This window comes from Rhinolophus sinicus, chromosome X, assembly GCF_036562045.2.
Source record: "Rhinolophus sinicus isolate RSC01 chromosome X, ASM3656204v1, whole genome shotgun sequence".
NCBI lineage: Eukaryota > Metazoa > Chordata > Mammalia > Chiroptera > Rhinolophidae > Rhinolophus > Rhinolophus sinicus.
In genome coordinates, this window is record NC_133768.1 from 651432 (window position 1) to 677202 (window position 25771).

The window sequence follows — 25771 nt, forward strand, 5'->3', positions numbered from 1 at the left end:
CAGAATAATTAGAAGTAATTCCCATGATGGAAACATGTCTGCTTGTAGCAATAGGTAAAAAGGTACAGTTGAAGTATGATTTCAAGTAAGCAGAATCTCTAATTACCCTATCACAGCAAACACCCCCGGTCCTAGAATGCAGGACCAGGTGAGAAACTAATCCTCACCTGGTATGAGGGTGTTCTTTTCCTTGCTTTTGAAACCTTGGATTTTGATAGAATAAAAATAGATGATTGTCCCCCTGTCCTCCATATCAAGTGAAAATTTTGACTTCACTGATAATTATTTAGGTAAAGGTCTTTGATGCTTATATCATAGGAATAATGGAAAGTAAGCTTTTTAAAATAAAGGTTTCATTTGTCCCTTGCCCTCTATGGAATGGAAGGTGTAACACAAAAAGTAAGCTGTTAGAGGTGATAATTTCTTCCGGCTGATGTGATGCGGGTGATAGCCTGCCTTAACCACTGAGTAGGGTAGTTAGGAAAATAATGTGGAAGGAGCTAAGCGGACTCTGTGGAGAAGCTCCTCACTTGTACTTTATTGCAAGTAATATCCATCCAGATGGTGAGATTTCCCTTATTTTATAGCAGGGTACTTTGTGTCTCTGATTATTTACTAAAGAAAATGTGGTTGCTTTTAAAGAGAGCTTTCTAGTCATAGATCAGGAGAAGAAATTGTCTGTCAGAAACAAAACCTGGGCAACATTAAATGAACCCACAATGCTAGCAGTAGCATCATTTTTGAGCCCTTTATCTGTAGGTTTATTCTATTGACATTAATTATTTTGGATAATAAGGAAGAAAATATGCAGCAAGCACAAGAAGAAGAAAAAGGTCATAAAAAAGCCACTTCACATTTGCAATTTACTTTAAACGAAATCCAAGTACAGCTGGAACGGTGTGAAATACACAGTGCCAAATTCCATCAGGAAAACATTGAATTGGGAGAGAAGCTGAAGACTCTGAGTGGACAATGCACACTGAGCAAGGAGGTAAAAAAAGACCTTTTCTTTATTTAGCTCATTTTACCAAAGCTTTTCACATTCATTGCTAACTTAAAACTAACATCATAAGGCAGCATTTTACAGCTTTTGTATGTGTACAGTGGAAGTCAGACAATCTTAAGAAAGGACTAGGCACCATGAGAATGGAAGGACTACTTGGGATTTTCACAGGCGTCAGTGGATTTGGACAAGTGAGGTAATTTTCAGGAGACAGGTTAAATTCTACTTGTTTGACACGTGGTATGGGAATAAAGTGATTTTCATGTACAGATTGTTTTTCCCCCCATATCTAGCCTAACAACAAATAAATATGTGGCCCCAAAATACTCAATACCTCAAACTTCTCTGATAATCTGTTACAATATATAATCACCTTTGAATTCCACCTACTATACTGTTAGGGAGAAAAAACACCACCATGAACCATTTATTCCATCACCACTCCTCTTGGTATCCACTTAACCAGTGAAAAAAACTTTATGGGGATGATCAGTGGCTGCCAAACCTGATCATTACATTTATTTTACAACCTACTATGGAAGTCAGGTAGTATCTAGATTGGAAGCCAGTTTGGTGTTAACCTGCTCATTTTAGTTTCCTACCATTCAGAGATCGATTGTGCAAGGAGTAAGTGGTTTTGGATTTTTCGTAGGATGCATCCCCTGCCATTATTGTGCTTAAATTCAGTAAAATGGTTTGTGATTTTTTTTGTGTTTGTTGCATTCATTACAGAACAACAGATTAAAGTTAATAATTGAATAGATTAAAGTTAATAATTGAAAAAACTGACCAATTAAAATGGGTAAAGATACATAAGTTGTATTTGAGGTCAGACAATTAAGTTTGTGAACTCACCTAGAAAGGGCAACATAACTTCATTGCTGAATATTACTACAGTCATCTTGAAAGTGTACTCCCCTTGGGAAGATGCTGTGCTCCAATGACAGCACCTAGTCCACGCTTAAAAGCAATTTTGGAACTTTTTTTCTGGAATGACCATTAGAGCTATTGACTTATTACTCTTCATATACTGAACGTCATGGAAATGTCTTCCTTTCAATGTTTCCTTTGTCTTCGGGTTAAGAAAGAAGTCATCCGCAGCCATATCGAGGGAGTTTCCAGAGTGTTCCAATACAGGTATTTGTTTACTAACTAAAAACTCCCTCACAGACATTGCGCTGTGACCTGCTGCATTGTCATGATACAGGAGCCATGAATTGTTGGTGAAAAGTTCAGGTCATCTAATTTTTGTCTTTGTTTTTGTTTTATTGGTTTTTTGCTGTTGTTGTTTCTTTTTTAATTAAAGTTTATTGGGGTGACAATTGTTAGTAAACTTACATAGGTTTCAGGTGTACAATTCTGTATTACATCGTCTATAAATCCCATTGTGTGTTCCCAACCCAGAATCAGTTCTCCTTCCATCACGATATATTTACATCTAATTTTTCCATACTGCCTTTTCAACACTTCTGACTAGTAAACTGGTTAACTGTTCAATTGGTCCAAATTCATAATGAACTATCCCTCTGATACAAAAAAAAAAGATTAGCAACATTGTGGCAGCAATTTCGCAAACTTAATTGTCAGACCTCTTGTGTATTTTAGTACCAGAATAAAAACTCTGATGTTTATCCAATTGTATATTTTTCTTTTTTTTAATTAAAGTTTATTGGGGTGACAGTTGTTAGTAAAGTAACATAAATTGCAGGTATGCAATTCTGTATTACATCCTCTATAAGTCACATTGTGTGTTCACCACCCAGAGTCATTCTCCTTCCATCAACATATATTTGGTCCCCTTTACCCTCACCTCCCCCCTTATCTCCCCCCTTACCCTCTGGTAACCACTAAACTATTGTCTTGTCTATGAGTTTTTGTTTCTCATTTGCTGGTCTTGTTCTTTAGGTGTTTTTGGTTAACATACCACATATCAGTGAAATCATATGGTTGTCTACTTTTTCTGACTTATTTCAGTTAGCATTATAATCTCAAGATCATCCATGTTATCAAAAATGGTCCTATTTCATCTTTTCTTACTGCCGAATAGAATTCCATTGTGTATATATACCACAACTTCTTAATCTATTAAAGAGCATTTTGGTTGTTTCCATGTCTTGGCCACTGTAAATAAAGCTGCAATGAACATTGGAGCACACTTGTCTTTATGTATAAATGTTTTCAGATATTTAGGGGTAGATACCCAAGAGAGGAATTGCTGAGTCATATGGTAATTCTATTTGTAATTTTTTGAGGAACCTCCACACTGCATTCCATTGCAGCTGCACCAGTCTGCATTCCCACCAACAGTATATGAGTGTTCCTTTTTCTCCACAGCCTCTCCAACACTTGTTATTTTATTTGTCTTCTGGATATCTATTCTAACTGGTGTGAGGCGATGCCTCATTGTGGTTTTTATTTGCATTTCTCTGATGTTTAGTGATGTTGAGCATTTTTTCATATGTCTATTTGTCATTTGTATGTCCTCTTTGGAGAAATGCCTCCTCAGGTCCTCTGCCCATTTTTCAGTTGGGTGTTTGGTATTTTTGTTGTTGACTTGTATGCGTTCATTGTGTATTTTGGATATTAGCCATGTATCAGAGGCACTCTTTGCAAAAATCTTCTCCCATTCAGTTCGTTGCCTCATTTTGTTGTTGGTTTCCTTTGCTGTGCAGAAGCTTTTATGTTTCATATAGTCTCATTTATTTTAGCCTTTACTAATTTGGCTTTGGAGTCAAATTCATAAAATGCTCTTGGAACCCAAGGTCCATAAGACTAGTACCTATGTTTTCTTCTATGCAGTTTATTGTGTCAGGTCTTATGCTTAAGTCTTTGATCCATTTTGAACTAATTTTGGTATATGTGACAGATAACAATCCAGTTTCATTCTTTTGCACATGGCTTTCCAATTCTGCCAGCAACATTTATTGAAGAGGCTATCTTTTCTCCATTGTATGTTTTTTGCTTGTTTGTCAAAAGTTATCTCTCCATATTTATGTGGTTTTATTTCTGGTTGTCTATTTTATTCCCTTGGCCTATGTGTCTGGTTTTCTGCCAATACAATGCTGTTGTTATTGTTGCCCTTTCGTACCAATTAAGTCAGGGAGTGTAATACCTCCAGCATTGTTCTTTTTTCTTAGGATTGCTTTGGCTATTTGGGGTCTTTTGTGGTTCCAAACAAATCTGATGATTTTTTGTTCTACTTCTTTAAAAAATGTCATTGGGATTTTGATGGGGATTGCATTTAATCTGTATAATGCTTTGGGCAATATGGCCATTTTAACTATGTTGATTTTTCCAATACATGGGCAAGGAATGTCTTTCCATTTCTTTGTGTCTTCTTCAGTTTCTTTTTTAAAATGTCTTATAGTTTACAGCATATAGGTCTCTCACATCTTTGGTTAAGTTTATTCCTAGATATTTTATTCCTTTTGTTGCAATTACAAAAGGAATAGTTTTTCTTTATTTATTTTTATTTCTTTTTCTGATATTTCATTGTTAGTGTATAGGAAAGCAATGGACTTTTGTACGTTGATTTTGTAGCCAGCAACTTTACTGTATTCGTTGATTATTTCTAATGCTTTTTGGTGGAGTCTTTAGGGTTTTCTATATATGGCATCATGTCATCTGCAAAGAGTGACAATTTAACTTCTTCATTCCCAATTTGGATGCCTTTTATTTCTTTCTCTTGCCTGATTGCTCTGGCAAGGACTTCCAACACTATGTTGAAAAGCAGAGGTGTTAGGGGACAGCCTTGTCGTGTTTCAACTTACAGCAAAGGGCTTCAGATTTTCACCGTTAATTATGAGATTAGCTGAGTTTTTGTCATATGTGGCCTTTATTAGTTTCAAGCATTTTCATTCTATACCTATTTTACTATGTGTTTAATCATAGATGGATGTTATATCTAGTCAAATGTTTTTTCTGCATCAATTGATATAATCATAGGACTTTGTCCTTTATTTTGTTTATGTGATGTATCACATTGATGGATTTGCGTAGGTTGAACCATCCTCCTGCCCCTGGAATAAATCCACTTTGTCGTGATGAATAACCTTTTTAATGTATTGTTGCATTCCATTTGCTAGAATTTTGTTTAGGATTTTTCATCTGTGTTCATCAGAGATATTCGTCTGTAGTTTTCTTTTTTGTGTTGTCCCTACTAGGTTTTGGTATCAGGGTAATGTTGGCCTCATAAAATGAGTTAGGGAGTACTGTCTCTTCTTCAGTTTTTTGGAAGAGTTTGAGTAGGCGAGGTATTAGATCCTCTTTGAAGGTTTCGTAGAATTCGGTAGTGAAGCCATCTGCTCCCGGACTTTTGCTTTTGGGAAGGTTTTGGATGACTGATTCCATTTCCTTACTGTGATCGGTCTATTTAGATTTTCCAATTCGTCATGATTCAGCCTAGGAAGGCTATATGTTTCTAAGAACATCTTGTCCATTTCTTCTAGGTTATTGAATTTGGTGGCATATAGTCCTTCATTGTATTCTAGGATTTTCCTTTGTATAATTGTGGCATACATGATAAGTTCCCCTCTCTCATTTCTGATTTGTGTATTAGTGTGTTTTGTCTTTTTATCTTAGTGAGTCTAGCCAAGAGTTTGCCTATTTTTATTAATCTTTTCAAAGAACCAGCTCTTTGTCACATTATTATATTCTATTTTCTCTTTGTTGTCTATTTCATTTAGTTCTGCTCTGATTTTTATTATTTCCTTTCTTCTGCTGACGTTGGGTTTCATTTGTTCTTCTTTTTCTCATTCTGCAAGGTATAATGACAGGTTATTTATTTGGGATTTTTCTTGTTTCTTGAGATAGGCCTGTAATAATACAAATTTCCCTCTAAAACTGCTTTCGCTGCATCCCCAAAATTTTGGTAGGATGTATTTTCATTCTCATTTGTTTCTGTGTTTCTTTTGATCTCTCCTCTTGTTTCTTTGACCTAGTCCTGCTTTAAAAGTACGTTGTTTAATATCCACATATTGATGGTTTTTCCTGCTTTCTTTTTGCAGTTGATCTCCAATTTCAAGCCTTGTCATCAGAGAATATGCTTGGTATGATTTCAATCTTTTTCAATTTGCTGAGACTAGTTTTATGTCCCAATATATGTTCTATCCTTGAGAATGTTCCATGTACACTAGAAAAAATGTATAGTCTGATGTTTTAGGATGAAGTGCTCTATAAATGTCAGTTATGTCCATTTCGTCTAATGTGTCATTTAGGGCTGCAATTTCTTAATTTATTTTCTGTTTGGATGATCTATCCATAGCTGTCAATCATGTATTTAGGTCCTCCACTATAATTGTGTTTTGGTCAATTTCTCCCTTTGGTTCTGTTAGTAGTTGCTTGGTATATTTCGGTGCTCCCTGATTGGGGGCATAAATATTGATGACTGTTATTTCTTCTTGTTGTATAGTCCCCTTTACCATTATGAAATGTCCATCTTTGTCTCTTGTTACCTTTTTCACCCTGAAATCTGTTTCATCTGATATCAGTATGGCTACACCTGATTTTCTCTAGATACCATTTGCTTGGAGTGTCAATTTCCACCTTTTCACTTTGACTCTATGTTTGTGCTTGTAACTGAAATGTGTCTCTTGGGGACAGCATATGTATGGTTGGGTTAATTTTTTGATCCAGTCTGCTACTCTGTGTCTTTTTGGTGAGTTCAGTCCATTTACATTTGGGCTGATTATTGATATGTGAGAATTTCCTATCATTCTATCTTCTGTTTTCTGGAAGACTGTGTCTACATTGTAACTTTCCCTTTTTGTTGTTGTCTGTTATTTCTGTGTGGTGGTATTCTATGATGTTTTTCCCTCTGTTTCTTTTTTTATTACAGTATATATTTCAATTCTTTTTTGAATGGTTACCATTAGTTTATGTAAAAGAAAGATTGATATTTAGAGTATTCATTTTCTTCAGCATGCTCACTTTCTCCATTGCCATATTCTGATTCAGGTCTTTACTCTCTCCCTTTTTATGTTTTGGTTCCCACAAATTGCTCCCGTTGATGGTGGTTGAATAGCCTCCTTTAGTATTTCTTGTAGTGCAGGTTGTGTGTTAGAAAATTCCCTTTGCTTCTGTATGTCTGGAAAGGTCCTTACTCCTCCTTCATATCTAAAGGATATCTTTGCTGGGTATATTATTCTTGGCTCATAATTTCTCTCTTTCAATAGTTTGAAAATTTGTTCCACTCCCTCCTGGCTTGTAGAGTTTCTGCTGAAAAATCAGGTGATATTCTAATGGGCTGTCCTTTGTAGGTTACCGTCTTCTTTTCCCTGCCTGCCTTGAGGATTTTTCCTTTGTCGTTGATTTTAGACAGCTTCAATACAATGTGCCTAGGAGAAGGCCTGTTGGGGTTAAGGTAATTAGAAGTTCTGTTTGCTTCTGGGATTCAGAGATCCAGTTCTTTCCACAAGTTTGGGAAGTCACATGGACTATTTGTTTGAATATACTCTCTGTTCCCTTCTTTGTTTCTTCTCTTTCTTGTATGCCCTTTATGCTTTATTGGTTTTATGATGGAGTCAGAAAGTTCTTTCAGAGTTCTTTCAATTCTTTTTTAAGTCTCAAGTCTCTTTCTTCTTCCATCCATGTCATTCCCAGATTTCTATCTTTGGTGTCTCTGATTCTTTCCTCCATCTGGTCAACTTTACTGCCTAAGCTTACTATTTCATTCTTCATTTCTTTTGTTGAGTTCTTAATCTCCAGAAATTCTATTTGTTTTTTTGTTTTGTTTTTTAATTCCAATCTCTTTAGTAAAATGTTCATTTTGTTCTTTGATTGTGTTTCTCAGTTCATTAAATTGATTCCTATGTTTTCTTCCATGTTTTTTTTTCTTTTTCAGTTTCTTCAGAACAGCTGTTTTGAATTCGATGTCATTTAAATCACATATTTCCATATCTTTAAGTTCATTATGTGGAGACTTTTCATTTTCTTTTGAGCTGTCTTGTTTTCTTGGGTTTTCATGGTCATTAATAATTTATTATTTCTCTTCCTAGTCATCTACAGGAGTAGGTTCTGCAACAGGTTAATAGAAAAAGGTCTTTCTCTTGTTTTCCAGTATATGTTGGTAAAATGTTTTGTTTTCTCTCCAAATGCAGCCTTTCATACTCTCTCACACTGTGGTGGTGTTTTCTGTGCAGTAAACGGGCTCTCACACAATGGGGGAATTCCCTGGAAAGCGGACTTCTCCTCTGTGAACAGTTGTCCTTGGTCATATGGCACCTCCTCCATGGGGGGATTTGGAGATTTTCTGATGTTTGAAAGCTCTTCCTGCCCCAAATTAGAGCCTTTGTGCTTCAGCAGCTCTGTTTACTCCTGCAGAGATACTCCATGACAGGTGAGGATAGGCATTTGAGATGTAGCCAGAGCAGTGGCGGCGACTACCACCACAACCAGTCCTGCTCCCACAGCTCCCTCCCCTTTGCTGTAACGAGTTGGTCTGCAATTCTAAGTCTGTGGACCACAGATCTCAGAAGTGAAAATATTCTATTATTTTGATCTGACATTGCTACTGATCTACTTCTAGCACATGGCATGTTAGGGCGGGTCAAGCTCTAGGAGGTTAAGCAGAGGGCGGCCAGACTCAGTGCCTAAGGCTTCTATTCTCTTCTTGGCAGTGAGGGCCTAAACCACCGTTTTCAGCCTTCTTCTCTCAGTCTTTGCTCCCAGGTCTCTGCTGTGAGCATTGGGTTCAGCCGTGTTATATGTTGTCCCCTCACCTCTGTGGGCCATAAACAGAGCCCTAGCAGTCGGAGTTCTTCTCTCTCCCGCAGCTGAGGTAGTTCCGGGATGCAGCTAACTCGGAGCACCAAGCTAGGTCTGCAGCCTGTGCCCGTGTGACCCTGTCTCTGTACTTCTCTCTTCCCTCCTTCCCTGCTCGTTCAGTTTGCCCACCTTTAGGAGATTTGTGTAGTGAGCCTGTTTGTCTTACCTGTCTGATGCGCAGGGAGTTCTTTGTGGAGTTATAATTGTTCAATTTATTGTAAATTCCAGGGGAGATTTCCAGAGGGTCACCTCATGCCACCATTTTTATGACGTCTTATTCTTTTTTTTAAAGTAAAGTTTATTGGTGTGACAACTGTTAGTAAATTTACTTAGGTTTTATGTGTACAGTTCTGTAATGCATCATCTATATATCAAATTGTGTATTCACCACACAGAGTCTGTTGTTTCTCTTTTTTCTTTTCTTTTTTTTGGGGGGTCGATGTGGGGGTAAATGTGTACGTATATATTTTTAATTCAAGTTTATTGGGGTGACATATGTTAGTAAAGTTACATACATTTCTGGTGTGCAATTGTGTAATACAACATCTATATATCACATTGTGTGTTCAGCACCCAGAGTCAGGTTCTCTTTTCCTCATCGTATGTATATTTGATCCCTTTTACCCTCATCTACTACCCCCCTCTCCACGTACCTTCTGGTAACCACTAAACTATTCTCTGTGTCTATGAGTTTTTGTTTCTGTGTTTCTGGGTCTTATTCCTTTGTTTCTTTCTGTTTTCAGTTTTATATCCCACGTATTAGTGGAATCATATCATTCTCAACTCTTTCAAGTTACTTCTTACATCATAATAATGTCAAGATCCATCCATGTTGTCTCAAATGGTACTATATCATCTTTTCTTATGGCAGAATAGTCTATTATGTATATATACCATATCTTCTTTATCCAATCATCTATGGAAGGACACTTTGCTTGTTTTCATGTCTTGGCCTCCCTGAAAAAGCTGCAGTGAACATCAGAGAACATATGTCTTTACAGATAAATATTTTCAGATTTTCAGGGTAGATACCCAGGAGCTGGATTGCTGGGTTATATTGAAATTCTATTCTTAATTTTTTGAGGAATCTCCATACTGCCTTCCATTGCGGCTACACCAGTCTGTGTTCCCACCAATAGTGTATGATGGTTCCTTTTTCTCCACAGCCTCTCCAACACTTTTTATTATTTATCTTCCTGACGATAGCCATTCTAACTAATGTGAGGTGCTATCTCATTGTGATTTTTATATGCATTTGTCTAATGATTAGTGATATTGAGCATCTTTTCATATGTTTATTGGCCATCTATATGTCCTCTTTAGAGACATGTCGCTTCAGGTCCTCTGCCCATTTTTAATTAGACTGTTTGTTTTTTCATTGTTGTTGTGTTAAATGTTTTCCTTATATATTTTGGATATTAGTCCCTTATCTGACATGTTGTTTGCAAATATGTTCTCCCCTTCGGTTGGTTGACTGTTTTGTTGATGGTTTCTTTTGCTGTGCAGAAGCTTTTTAGTTTGATACAGTCCCATTCATTTATTTTAGTTTTAACTTTCCTGACCATTGAAGTTAAATTCATTAAAATCCTCTTTGAACCCCAGGCCCGTAAGTTTAGTACCTATGTTATCTTCTATGCAGTTTATTGTTTCAGCTCTTATGTTGAAGTCTTTGATCCATTGTGAGTTATTTTTGTACATGGTGACAGATAGCAGTCGAGTTCCATTCCATTGCATGTGGCATTCCAGTTCTCCCAGCACCATTTTGAAGAGGCTATCTTTCTCCATTGTATGTTTTTCACTCCTTTGTCGAAAAGTATCTGTCCATATTTATGTGGGATTATTTCTGGGCTCTCAGTTCTATTCCATTTTTCTGTGTGTCTGTTTTTCTGCCACCATCATACTATTTTGATTATTTTAGCTCTGTGGTACAAGCTGATATCTAGGAGGGTTATCTCTCCAGCATTATTCTATTTTTAAGGATTTCTTCGGCTTTTCAGGGTCTTTGGTTCCATACAAATCTGATGATTTTTTTGTTCTATTTGTTTAAAAAATGCCATTGGGATTTTTGAAGGAGCTTGCATTAAATCTGTATATTGCTTTGGGTAACATGGCCATCTTAAGCATGTTGAATTTTCCAATCCATGAACACATAACATCTTTCCGTTTCTTTGTATCATCTTTAATTTCTTTAAAAATGTCTTATCGTTTCAATATGTAGGTTTCTTACATCTTTGGTTAAGTTTCTTCCTAGGTATTTTATTCTTATTGTTGTAATTGCAGAAGGAATTGTTTGTTTATATGTTTTATTTCTTTTTCTGAGACTTCATTGTTAGTCTATAGGAATGCCTTTGTGGGTTTTTGTAAGTTGCTTATGCAGCTAGCAAGTTGACTGTATTCATTATTAATGCAGTGAATTTGGAAAGTACATGTATATGTCTTATCTCTTATTAATCTTGTTTATTTTAGCTATTACATAATTTTCTCTTTTTCGGTGGGGGAATAATTAAATAATCTAATCAGGCTGTTTGCAATGGAAGCCAACTAGGTGCCCTCCTTAAAAGTTTATTAGATTGCCTGTTAGCAAGCAGCATTTTTTCCTATCATATGCAATATTGTGACTAAAAGACATTTTAGTCTCCATCTGAGAACGATATTGTGTTGATTTTATCGTACATAAATACAAGTTAACAATTTGATTTGGGAAAAAATAACAACTACTTCTGTTACCAGGTGTCCTATATGTGTCAGGCAACAAGCACCTTAAATATTTAAATAGTTTAAACATTTTGTCATTTCTTATAGTAACTCCATAATGTAGATGGCCTTATGAACTTTTATAGGTAAGGGAACACGATTCATCAAGGGGTAGAGTTTATCTAAGACCATCCACTGTGCCAGGATTTAACCCCTAAGAAATACATGGAAATTTAATGAGGGGAAAAAAATGTCCAGGAATTATGTGTGTATGATGAAATCATTTAATTGTTTGATGTCCTTGTCCATCTTTTCAGTGATAGCTTGGGCCCAATTTTTAACGTAAAGTAGAAACAGTAAATACAAAGCCATTGATGGGGCAGCTCACCTACAACCAAGGATGGCACTGGGTAGGTAGTCAGTTGGGATCATTCTAGCAGGTGCAGGAAGGTTTGTAAGGTGCTATAAATAGATGCTCCTCAAGCAGATGGACATAAAGATCCAGTGTTATTAGTTATTACTGGATTAGCAGGAAAAACAGGAAAGTGAGATACTGCAATTTGTCTTATATCTCATCACCAATAGTGTACCCTTTCTTATTAAGTGACAGAAGATATTTTGTTTCTCCTGCAGGATATTGATAAAGTGTTCAAACAGAAGGGACTTCAACAACAGCTGGTGGATTCCAAGCTTCAGCAAATAATCGAACTAATAAAGGAAACTGATGAAAATCATCAAAGGGAGAGAGAGTTTGTAAGTTCTATTTCTTAAAAAAAAATACTAAATTGTAACCAAAGCCATTTATAACGGTTAAACTCATTCAGTATTTTACACAGACGTGAGTCATGCAAAATGGGTTTTCATTGTCTAGATGGAGAAATGTTAGAATACATGCTCTTTTATTTCTGATGGTATTTTCATATAAAAATATACCGTAATTTTTAGATCAAGTTGGTGGAGTCATTTGCACATGCTTTACTTTTCTTGTGTGTAGAGTATTAACTTGATTTTTTAGATAATGCTCAGCAGGTTCAAAATAGTGACAGTTATTTGACAAGCTAGACCTGTCAAGCTAGAGGCAATTAGATTTCACAACAAGTTTACCAACCATGAGTAACTACACTGGTATAATTTTGTCATAAAATTTAACAGAATTCTCTGTTTCCCAATCATGTCACAGTGTCCACTGAGTGTATGTTCAGAGTATTTTACCTATCAATAATTGTAATCATAGTGAAATCCCCATAGTAATATACACGGCGTAAACTATATAGGGTTAACTTAAATAAAGCAGAGAATGAATGTAACAGTGTGTACTATCCCATCCAGTGTGTCATCGAGTTGCCTAAGCTTTGTGGTAAAGCGTGGTATGGAATACTTAGTTCCTGAGTCTTCCTCGTAATGTGAACAACTCGTACTAAGTGTGAGTCTGAGCTTACATAGGTGCATTTTCACAACGTGGACCTTTCAGTGCATGCCAATAGTGTGGTCTATTGCCCAACCGAAGAAATATTTGCCATTTTTGACTTGGAATACACAGTAAACACACGTACACAGGTACACACCTATATGTATTACATGTGTGTACTTTCTGGTGGTTCAAGTACCTTTAAGGCTTGTTTAGACTATGTGTATGATTTTGCTTCAGAAATTCAAAGACTGAATTTCAGAACTATCTACTTTGCAAGTTCACTGTATAATTTTCTTTAAAACTCACCTATCCCCTGCTCTCCACAGCTTTTGAAAATGTATTCCAAAACATGATCTCTCTTCTGATGGTTTTGCTTCATACCCTTTCCACCAGTCTCACCTCAATTCTGCCAGAATAAAGAGGCTTCTAAACCACCCAGATAATGTCAAGAATCATAGCTTTTTTTTACGTGTTTTGTTGTTTTGTTTGCTTCTAACTGCAGGTTTCTAATTTCACCTCAATGACTACAACTTACCCTAAAGTTTCTTAAGCTTTTTAGACTCCTAAGGTACTTTTTTTCTCTTAATCTTAATCTTTAAGCAGCTTAAAGGTTATTCCTACATTCCTAAGTGCTCACAAGTGTTACAGATCGAAAATACGGTGATTGACAGTTGTTATTAGGATGTTTTACCCCATGACCCGTGGATCTTTCTAAAATAATGCAAGGAAGGGTTGAACCTACGTATCTGGTCATTTGACATTTTGGTCATATTGTAATTAGTATTAGTACGTTGCCAGAATGTTTCTGTTTTCTAGTTACTAAAAGAAGCAACAGAATCGAGGCACAGATATGAAGAAATGAAACATCAAGAAGTACAGTTAAAACAGCAGGTAACTACAACAGAAGGCAGAAGAACTTATGGGTCTCCTTATTTCAAGGCAGTGTCAGCTAGAATGGAAGAATAGATCGCTTGTTCTCTTGGAATTTTCCGCTTGATTTCGGGTGACTAATTGTGGTTTGACAAGGACTTGCCTTGATTTTAGCACTGTAAGTCACAGGTCCCAGGAAACACCTCATTCCAAGGAAATCTGGATGGCTGGTCAGCCTATTTCAGTGTGACCTTTCTATCATCCTACATATTTTCTCTACTATCATTCAAATTTTGTTCTACGAGGAAAATAAAACAGGCATAAAATGCATGTTTGTTTATAAGTAGTTTAAAAAACTGCATATATTTACACAGGTCCTGTTCCAGGTAATGAATGGTGTGTGTGTGTGTGTGTGTGTGTGTGTGTGTGTGTGAGAGAGAGAGAGATATTTAGTGTAAGAACTCCCTTAGTTAGTTGTAAAGTACACTACCACTTGAAGACTAGCATTCAACTTCTTTGAGTGCTATGTTTCTTTGGGGACGTTTATAATGTAGTGATAGTCTGTAACGCTAGCCTAACTTACAGTGAAAATTGAAGAGGAATTAAATATGAAAAGTTTTCTGTACTTTCCATGATAATTATTATCCTGTTAGCATGGTTCTGGAAAATTTAAACCCCCTTACGTAGTAGCCCTATGCATTCAACTGCCCACATAAATGGAGAAGAGAATTGATGTGGAAGAGGTTTAAAAAGTCTGTATATCATTTTGAAGATGTCCTTGAAGGTGGGAGCCATTGATAGTTTTCCAGTATAAGTCACCAGAGGGCCTTCTAAGCAAGTTCTCAAGGCCAGCTCTGATTCTGGAGTACTGTTGTTATCAGTCTGCACTCTTCTGCATTCTGCCCCTAAATTTTGATTCACGCTCGCCCCTGCCCTCACCTTTCTGCAGGCCTGGTTTGGATATCTCATAGTCATCTTGTCTACTAATGCCAGTGGTAACAATGCTTTCAGTGAGTTTCCCCATTTCACATAAAGCAGAGTTGGCTTTTAAATTCTTCCCACATGGCCCATCTCTCCTGATAATTGTGGGAGGGCTGAGTCCATCCCATAGCCTACTTCTTCCCCGTCCTGATCATGTGGATCTGTTCAGTATTCCTAATACAGCACTGATGAAAGGGGAAAGTGGAAAGGCAATTTCTTGGCCTCTGCTTGTCATTTCTTCTTTTCCCCTAGTCCGGGGCAAAACACTTTACAGTAAGTCCCTCTTACCCACGGTTTCTTCTTCCGTAGTGTCCGTTACCTCCGTCCAAGCATGCTAAGTAGAAAATTCCAGGAATAGACAATTCATAAATTCTAAACTGTGTCACATGCTGAGTCGCATGATGAAATCTTGGAGTGTCCTGCTCTGTTCTGGATGATAAAATGAATCATATACCTTTTCCAGCATCTCCACACTGCATATACTACTGGGGTATCCAGTCTGTTATGAGAGATAGTGGTGGGGACAGGGACACAGAGAGGGTGAGAGGGAGAGAGGGACACCATAGTTACATACCTTTCATTACAGTATATTCTTCAAATTGTTCTGTTTTATTCTTAGTCATTGTTAATCTGTAACTGGACCACACTGTGAATTAAACTTTATCACAGGTATGTATAGGAGAGAACAAACGTATCAAGACTGTGTGTGTGTGTGTGTGTGTGTGTGTGTGTGTGTGTGTGTGTGTACGTATGTACTATGGTTGTGTATCACCCATGGTTTCATGATGCATTGGGGGTCTTGGAACATGGTCCCTTGGAACATAGAACACTATATTTCTATGGGCTTCTGTTCTATTGTCCTGAAGATAATAATTATATTAGATCATCTCTAAAGCATTCCCTTCTGTTGTAAATAACAAATTTAGTGCACACTTGAGATGTAACTCAGCTCACCCATGTAGACTTCTGACCACTACTGTGCATATTCCTTCTTTTGCCCCCAGCTCCCCACCAACTCCTTTTCTGAGGGGGAAGGAAAAAGGGAGTCTGCATTGTGCATTCAATTGGCATATATTCCACCTAGAATAAAAATTCCTTGATGGTGGAGTTAAACAAAAATTGGTGTTTCTACCTGTTGTAGTTTTTTCTCAACTGTACTCCTGCTAAATTCTTTCTTTTCCAACCAAACCATTCTGTGGCTTCTGCTATGTTACCATTCTACTTTAAGGAAAGAGATAGCCTTGATAGCCCGCAAAGAACTGTACAGATAGGACCCTTAAAGGAATGCTCTTATCCAAGAACAGGTTTTCAAATATAAGGAGAAGGGCTGGTGCATAAAGCATTATGGTTATTTGAAACTTATAGTTACATCACCACTCTTTAGCTCTGATTATAGTTGATGGGATGGAGCTAGTAAATATTTGTACATTTTAAGCATTTACTCTTATATTAAACCAATAAAAATTCTAAATTTCAATGCATTTTAAGTTGGTTATAAGAACTTTACTCATCCTGTGGCTGTCCAGAGATTTAGTATGCATTTGTTTTTCTTATTATTGCATGTAAGAAGTTACTGATGTTTATCCATATACATTCTTTTCAAAATCTTTGGGACTTTTAAACTACTTACCTGAAACTCAGAATATTTTATACTTTATTTCCTCTAGATTTCTCTTTATATGGATAAGACTGAAGATTTCCAGACTAGCCTGATAAGAAGGAGTGAACTCTTTACAGACTTTGTACAGGAAGTTGAAAAAGTATTTACACATTTACGTGTTTATAGTAGAATATTGCTATTAAGTTTGCATGTGATGATTTTAAGCATAATTATCAGTTGGATGTGTCTATATTGATCTGATATGATCTTAATTTTATCTTTTCTAATGCTCCACTGGCATATTGAGGTATTATGCCCTGAAATTGTCCCAAGTTACTAATTATCTCAATACTTTCAACATTCTATCATTGGTAAAGACAATTCTTCTATAAAAGACAGTTTGTTGTTAGAAGTAGATTAAACAAACAAACATCACTTCACTGATCTCTCCCAAGTTCTTTCCCAAAGAGTTGTGTAAATTATTTTTTCAGGATCCAGGCCAAGGAAATTAATAATATATTTTGATTGAAACAGAATGTGCCTCGGGATCTAAGCTAATGCCTAAAATATGTTTACTCATTTAAGTTTGGTATTTGTACATACAACATTACAGGGGCATTCATATAGAATTTAAAAACAAGTTGTTAATATTTGGTGTGGAAAATGGTTTGGGTCATTCCAGTTCAGAATATGGGCTAAAAGGAAATTGCAAAGAATCTGGTTATCTCCATCAGTCCTGCAAAAAACAGGGAGCACCTTGGTTAGGAGCATGGCCTCTAGCACTGAGACCTGTTGTTTGCTTTGTGTGACTTCCCTGGGGCAGGCTATCTACTTTGGCATTTCCCCTTTAAAATTGCCATTTTAAAAACTGGAGGTCATTAGGGAACAGTGGGGGCCTGGCGTTTTGTAAGCAGTCAGTAGATTGTAGTCATTATTTTCAGGTCTTACATAGTGGTTGACAGCACATAACTTGTTAGTGAAATTTCTTGGATTAATAACAATTCTTGCATCATTTATTGTAGACCATTGACAAGTTGTTTAGCATTTCTGTTTCTTCATTGCTGAAAATCAGAACAACGAAAGTATCTGCTGTATTTGGGGCACTGCTTGGTCGTGTTAAGTGCTGTAGTTACCACCTGTGGGTATTTGTAGACCCAGTAATGTGGAAAGGTCAGTGAGCCTGAACAGATTATTTCTGCCTGCCAGTCCTTTCAGGTGAAGCTTCAATGAGGGTGAACTCTGAAAGTGTGAGCTGGACTCCAGCACACACATGGTATGGAGAGAGGGGCTCCGTTTTGATAGAGGGGCTCCCCAGTTTCCTATCCTTCTGGAGAATCCTCTGGACTGGAACACATTCCTCTTTGCTGATGACTATAAAGATCCCTGTACGTTAGCACTCTTCCCAGGCCTTCCATACCCTCTTCCCATGGCCTTTGTCTCACTCTGCCTTGTAGTATAGTTTTGTGGGTGATTACCCATAGCATAGGGCTTTGGCTCTGTCTTATCCTTGTTTTCTTAACAGTGCCTGGCTCAGAATCCCTACTTGGGACAAAGGTGGTAGAGGAATATTGCAAACTAAGGTGATTGATGGGCATAGCTGAATCTTACTCTCAAGTTCTGAAAATTGGGATCTTGTACCATTGGATTAAGAACAGTGCCCTTAGCTTTGTAATAATTTGATCTTCAACAGAATCTGAAGTAAAATGTACATGTGGCTGGTGAAGATGCCTACAGCTAAGGATTTAGTAATTTTAACATCACTTTCCTTCTCACTTACTTGAATTATCCTGCCTCTACTTCTGATACTAATGTGGTTTTATTCTTAATCTATCCTTCCAAGGATCTGATGAATTTGTTTAATTCTCTCCAGAAAAGTAAAAAACATGGACACTTTTTTTGTAATACATGTAGGGAGATGGAAGCCTTGTCTCTTGCTACCTTCAGCTAGAATGAGTTTCTAGCCTTAACTGAAAGACTTCAGAGTATAGTATCTGAAGCCCTCATTTGCTATTTCCTCTGAAATTGAGGAGTCAAATTTGTTCTTCTGGTGATATGAAGCTCCCTACTTTGGTTCCTGCTGCCACCATCACTGGGGCTTCTCTTAGCTCTGCTAACAACCGACAGGCACACCTGCTTTTATAAAGGCATACCTGGTTTCCCCAAAAATAAGACTTAGCCTGACAATCAGCTCTAATGTGTCATTTGGATCAAAAATTAAGACCCAGTATTATATATCACATCACATCACATCACAATCACAATCACAGCCACAATTGTCACAGTCACATTCCAGGTCTTATGTTGTAGTAAAATAGGACCAAGTCTTATATTAATTTTTGCTCAAAAGACGCATTAGAGCTGATTGTGTGGCTAGTTCTTATTTTCAAAGAAACAGGATATGTATTACTAGCTGGTTGAGGCAAGTATTATGAAAAGGGAAGGGAGGAACGTTATGAAATGTTTCTGTGGAGCTTCAGGGAGCGTGGCTTAGAAATTAAATTTGCAATTGTGTTGATTCACAGATGACAAAGAAAACTGCAAAAATGGAAAAAAAAATGATAGTTTGGCGCACCAAATGGGAAGATAATCATAAAGTACTTCTGCAAATGGCTGAAGAGGTGAGAAGTTTTCACATGACTGGACAGTGCATGCTCATTTATTTCAGTATTAAGGCAGACTTGAAGTTTGGGAAGTTTGGTAAACTAGTTGCAGGTTTTATTACTTTCCTGCAATAAATTACATGGTCTTGAGTGAGGTATTTACCTCCTTCACCAAATAATTAGGTCTGGTTTGTGTTGTAGCCAGCTATAAAACATCAGATTTTGCTTTCTTCTATAGCATGTGATCTTATGCAGAATAAATTGTTTTAAAATGGGTATGCTGCTCCCCTCATAGTTTTTGATTCATTAAATTTAGGGGGTGGCCACAAAATTCACATTTGTAACAAGTTTTCTGATTCTAGGGCCACAACTTGAGTGTCCCCATTCCTTAGTAAAGACAAATGTTGTTACTCCCATTTCCTGTGGAGAGAGAACAAACTTGTAACTCAGCTGCTTTTCTAGCTCCACTTCTTTTGGAAAGGCAACAGAGGATTTTTTGGTCAGATTTCTTGTAAGTAAAGCTGACATATATGTCCCATGTGCAATTACTAAGTTTCTTACTTTCATAAACTTGACAGGACTAGTATATAACATTTCACAAGAGAAAAGATGAGGGCGCAGAAATGGTGGAGGAGAAGTAAAATCAACGTAGGAATGAAAATTTTAATGTATTCTTATTTCTAGCATATTCAGTGAAGAAGATAAATTTCCTTAATACTTCATTAAGTAAATTTAATACTTGATTTAAAGCCAAGATGTTTAGGTAAGTTTAAGGAAATACAACAGAGAGAATTTAATATTTTTGCATTGCTCCAGAAGTTCAAGAAGTAATAAAAGCAGTTTCCATTATGGCTCAGAGTATGTTCTGGGTTCAGTAACCTAGTTTGTATTTACATGTACAGAGGTTACATAAATTCTGTCTTCTTTGTTTTTCAGAAATCTGTTCGTGACAAAGAGTATAGGACCTTTCAAATGAAACTGGAACGATTAGAGAAGCTGTTTAGAGCTCTTCAAATGGAAAGAAATGAGCTCCGTGAGAAGGTGGAAGTCCTAAAAAAGAAGGACTCTGTAAAAGAAGCAGATGTAAATTTAGCAACACCTGTGATGCAGCCCTGTATTGCTCTTGAGTCTCAGAAAGAGTTGAACACTTCCTCTAAAAGAGCTCCAGGAGTATACTTGCGAGTTGAGCCCAAGGGTGTGAAGAAAACAAAATGCAGATCAAAGCCCCTTTCCACATGATCTGACCTCTTCTGGGCATTGATTCAGTTGATCAGATGAGCTGTGAACACTGTGTTGAGAGAGATAGTTTGTGTATAATTTTTCTGTAGTAGGTTAGTATTGGTTTCCTGATAAAAGTGTTCTTACTTTTCCTATCACATCTGTATTTTCTTAGAACTATTGAGGTATGTATACAGATGGGTGCCTAGCAGTTTTGCAGTTTTAGGGTGTACATCTTCCACAACTATATTGCACATATGCCTTATTTTCCCCCTTCATTTCCTTGTCCTTTCAGTGTGTCTATTCATGTGTTCATTACTTCATCATATAATTACCCAGCCCCTTGCATATAATTATCATAATTAAATTTAGATTTATTCTGACAGTGGCTCCCTATGTGAAAACTGAAATTAACTTAAACTCTCCAGTCCACTAATATAGAAAGGAAAACTACAGAAAGTATTATAGTTTTTTTCAGTAGCTCATTTAAATGTGAAGTGAAAAAAACTTGGCCTTGGAATATGAAATAAGCCTAGTATGTTTGATCAGATTAGTTTTTTTAATAATATTTTTAACACTGGACAAGTTGACATGATCTCAAGTCTGGACTATCCCAGAGTTGTGGCAGAATATATATATGAAGATATCATTTGTACAGAAAGTGTGATGGATGTTCAGGCGAGTCATTGGACAAATAGGTTTAATGTTTATATGATAACTGCTAAACTGCTTTAGTTTCAGGTTATAACAGAGTCCAAATGAAAAAACCATTATCTAGTATCTTCATTTAGAATGGGGAATATCCTGCATTTCATAATTTTGTTCCATATTCTCCTATGTGATTTCAGTGTTCCTGTCACACTCATGAACGAAAATGGGTGAAAATGGAAAAAATATCTAATAGAAAAAAGAGCCCAGATAGTAAAACCAAACAACCCCTATCAATGTTTTATAAGTTCTACTTCAGCTGCTGAATGAATATTGGGCCCATTTTTCTGAGAGGAAGTAAAGGATGTCAAGTATACTTTCACTTCAAATGAATGTTAGTGGTCATACTTCAGCAGGACCGTTCGTTTGTAACTTCTTCACATCAGGTAGTTGTGTGGCCCTCCACACTTCCTTGTGCCACTTGTTTTGTGTGGAAGGTCAATCCACAGTGTGGTTGACACTTGCTCTACCGATTTGGGTGAACTAACAATACAAGATCATAAAAGGATCTGCATTGTTTGGGAAGCTTGTTGTTGCCTTTCAGAATTTTCCCTCTTGTTACCGAATTGTGGGGTGGAAGGACCCAACTTGAAGGGTTCCCTTCTAAATGGCTCTGTAAAATCCCGGTATCTACTATATTCCATAACAGGAGTTGACAAACCTCTCTGTAACCAGTTGTAGCTTTCATGCTACAGCTTGATTTGAACAAGTCCTTAAATACTTGTTCTGTGATACTTTGTTGCAACCCTTGTAGGAAAACACTGTAACTGGCCCAGGAGTAGTTTAAATGCTGAGATCAAATTGTGTTTGTTGTACCAACTTTGGAATTGTAAAATTCGTAGTGGAAGTGGATTCCAAGGTATGGAAAAAAAAAAGGATCTAGACTAACAGACGTTTCATCTTCAAATGTATACAAATACATTTGGTGGTTATAAGACATGTAGTTTTTATTTATCTTTGAAACTCTTACATTACATGTGGTTATCACTATACATTTTTTGGATGTTGCAGAAAAATCTACCTGTTTCAAACTGTAAGTGAAAATAACAGTTAAAGTACTGCTTTATTTTTGCAGCTCACATCTTTCATGGAGATACAGAATTGATGAGAGAGTCTTATTTTTGCTTGTCAAAGACATTTTGTAGAGATTTTTCATTCATATGAATGTTATTTTATGTACTCTCTTAATATTTAGTAAATATATAGTGATTAACAGGCTCTATTCTTTGTATTTGATGTGATTTTAACTATGACAGCAATTAATTGCAAAGAAAATTATAAATACCTGATTTCTCAGGTCTTACACCATGGCCAATTGCACAGAATTTAAATAAGCAGGACACTCTGATCGGTTGACAGAAGTCATTTTATTCAGCCAGAGGACTGTTGACCATGTTTTTACCCCATTAAATCCTAGAACATTTCTATAATGTAATTTGTGGCAAAGCTTTAGCAAACAAGACAAAGAAACCAAAAGTTATACACACACGCAGCAGGTAAGTGGTTACCAGAGAGTGAGGGAGGAGGGGGTGGTACAGGAGGGTCAAAGGTGTCCCGTATATGGGGGTCAAATAAAAGGACTGTTATTTCTTTAGTCGTAGCTTTCCTTAGGAAGAGGCACTTATATAGAGAGTTTCAGGGGCTTTTAAATGAATTATTTGGTTGGTGCAAAAGTAATTGTGGTGGTTGCATTTTTAACCTCTTAAACCGCAATTACTTTTGCACCAACCTAATAGTTGTTGATGACCACTTACTTCCATCTAATCCTATAAAAGCACGTAAGCAAGTTTTTATGTTGTAGGTGAACAGCCTGGGAGGAAGCTAGATTTGCTGACCCAGTAAAGGTACACATTAAAAGACAGATGTCAAGAGTAACATCACTGATAGATTACATCATAGAATTGGTGGTGTGAGGTGAGCCCCTTGAAATCTTCCCCGGATTTTATAACAAATTTAACAGCTCTAACTCCACAAAGGACTCCCTGTGCAGCAGACAGGCAAGGCCCAGAGATGTGCAACTGAAATCATCTAAAGATGGGCAAACAGGGCAAGCAGGAGAGGAGGGAAGGAGGAAGTGCTGAGATTTGGGTCAGGTAGGGGGGATGGAATAACCCATGTTGAGCTCAGCACTCTCTGCTTCCTGCAAGCTGTAACTACATCAGTCGCGGGATAGGGAAGAATTCTTCTGACTGCTAGCGCTCCCCTTTATGGCCCACAGTCTCACCTGAGGGATCAGCATATACACGGCTGAACCCACCACTCCTAGGAGAGATCTCGGAGCAAAGACTGAGGGAAGAAGGGATAAAATGGCAGTATAAGCCCTCACTGCCAAGCAGAGGACAGACGGCATAGTCACAGAGCCTAGTCGATCCCTCCAGGAGCTGGCCCTACCCCCACCTGCACAGTGCTAGAAGTGGAACAGCAGCAGTATTGGATGAAAATAATACAATATTTCCAGTTCTGAGAACTGCAACCCAAAGACAGACCCATGGCTCACCTAGTTCTGGCAAAATGTAGGGAACCTGAAGTGCAGGACTGACTCTGCCGCCATTACACAGAGCCACCTCTTACAACCCAACACACCCCTTCCCCATGTATCTGGGTGGATACCTGCAGGGGTAAACAGACACTGAAACACACAGGCCCTGAAATGGGTGCAGGAGGAGATTTAGAACTTCAGATCTTCCCACATCCCCCCACGGGGGTGGTGCCGTGAGACTCAGGCAGACAGTTCCAGCGGAAAAGCCCATCTTCCAGGGAACACCCTATCCTATTGTGTGAGAAGCAGGAACAAATGCAGAGAAAATACAACGCTACGTCAAGAGAGAATAAAAGGCTACAGTTAGAAGGAAAAATAAAGCATTCTACCACCACCTACTGGAAAGGACACCCCTTCCTTTCACCTGTTGCAGAATCCACAACTGTACATGCCTAGGAAGATAAATAATTCATTATTGCCATGAATAACCAAGATAACAAGGCAGCTCAGAAAGAAAACCAAAAGTCTTCTGAAAAATGAACTTACAGATATGAAAATATGTGACTTAAATGACAGAGAATTCAAGATTGCAGTTCTGAAAAAACTCAAGATGCAAGAAAGTACAGGCATTTTAATGAACTCAGAAACACTATCAAAGAACAAAATGAACATTTTACCAAAGATACTGAAATTTTAAAAACCAAATAAAATTTCAGGAGATTAAAAACTCCATAAAACAAATGAAGATTGAAATAACCATCTTAAGTAATAGAGCCGACCAGATGGAGGAAAGAATCAATGATATCTAAGACAGAAATCTGGAAATATCACAGACGGAAAAAGAGAGAGACATGAGAGTTAAACGAAATGAAAGAACTCTCCAAGAACTTTTTGACTTCGTCAGGAAGAGCAATATAGGAATAATGGGCATACCAGAGTGAGAAGAAAGGGAAACAGGAACAGAGAGTATATTCAAACAAATACTCAATGAGAACTTCCCAAATTCTGGAAAGAACTTCCCAAAATACTCAATAATTACCTCAATCCCAACAGGCCTTCTACAAGGCTCATTATACTGAAGCTGTCAAAAATGAATGACAAAGAAAGACTTCTCAAGGCAGCCATGGCTGGGTGATGAACACACAATGGGATTTATAGATGATGTAATACAGAATTGTACACCTGAAATCTATGTAATTTTACTAACAATTGTCACCCCAATAAATTTAATTAAAAAAAAGAAAAGAAAAAAGAAAAGATGGTAACCTACAAAGGAAAGCCAATTAGATTATCATCAGCTTTTTCATCAGCTACCAGCCAGAAGAGAGTGGAATCAAATATTCAAACTATGTAAAGAGGAATTATGAGCCATGAATGATATATTCAGCATTGATATGCTTTAGGTATGAAAAAAGAATAAATGTATTTCCAGACATACAAAAGCTGAGGGAAGTTTCAAACACACGACCAGCACTACAAAATATGTTAAAGGAGTCTATCCTGAAGGAGTCTAACCTGAAACCAAAAAGTAAAAGAATACAAAACCTTGAGTAGCATTATGAACACATAGACAGAAGCAGGAAATGGCAGCCCCTGTACCAAATAGGACACTATACACTTAAACATGGCATACAGAGTAAAGAAGAAAAAGAAAAAGGAAAAATACAGCTTGTTACTGCAGGGCAGAAATCAACTCGCAGTATAAATTGGGATAATTTGTGACATCAAAAGCATAAAAAGGGACATACTAAAGGTCTGAATCAAGACACGGGAATAGAGAAGCGAAGAATGCTGAAGAACATGGAGTACTCTCAATATGAAACTTGTTTGACATAAAGTTAATGGTAAACACAAAAAAAAAATTCCCCTGGAAATGTGTAACATAAAAAAGAAGAAACATCATAGAATACCACCATACTGATATAATAAACAGCAACAAAAAGGCAAAGAAACAATAGCGAGATGGTCCTACTAGAAAACCAAAAATAGATTGGTAGGAAATGCTCATATATCACTAATCAGCCTAAATGTAAATGAACTGAACTTACCAATAAAAAGGTACAGGGTAGCAGATTGCATCAAAAACTAAACCCAATCCATGGGCTGTCTCCAAGAGACACATCTGAGCTACAAGAATAAATACAGACTCGAAGTGAAAGGGTAGAAATTGACACTCCGAGCAAATGTTATTCAGAGAAAAGCAAGTGGAGCATACTGATGTCAGATGAAACAGACTTCAGGATAAAAAAAAAGGATGACAAAGATAAACATTTCATAATGATAAAGGGGACTATAAAATAAGGAGACATAACAGTCACCAATATATATGCCTCTATTCAGGGAGCAACAAAATATACCAAGCAACTAGCAGCAGAACTAAGGGGGAGATTGAGCAAAGCAAAATAATAGTAGGGGATCTAAATACATCATCGACAGCTATGGA

At 37.1% G+C, this 25771-nt stretch overlaps 1 protein-coding gene across 1 annotated transcript in view; it reads left to right on the top strand.

Annotated features, from left to right (window-relative positions):
* Window positions 1–22059, top strand: part of LOC141569717 (gamma-taxilin-like) — a 57837-nt gene extending 35778 nt beyond the window's left edge. Inside the window, exons 5-11 of the mRNA XM_074324051.1 lie at window positions 797–991; window positions 6010–6051; window positions 12095–12214; window positions 13689–13763; window positions 16391–16483; window positions 18846–18941; window positions 19860–22059. Of these exons, the coding sequence (XP_074180152.1) occupies window positions 797–991; window positions 6010–6051; window positions 12095–12214; window positions 13689–13763; window positions 16391–16483; window positions 18846–18941; window positions 19860–20162 (924 nt within the window). The 3' untranslated portion in view covers window positions 20163–22059. The remainder of the gene's footprint in view (window positions 1–796; window positions 992–6009; window positions 6052–12094; window positions 12215–13688; window positions 13764–16390; window positions 16484–18845; window positions 18942–19859) is intronic.
* Window positions 22060–25771: the final 3712 nt, after the last annotated feature.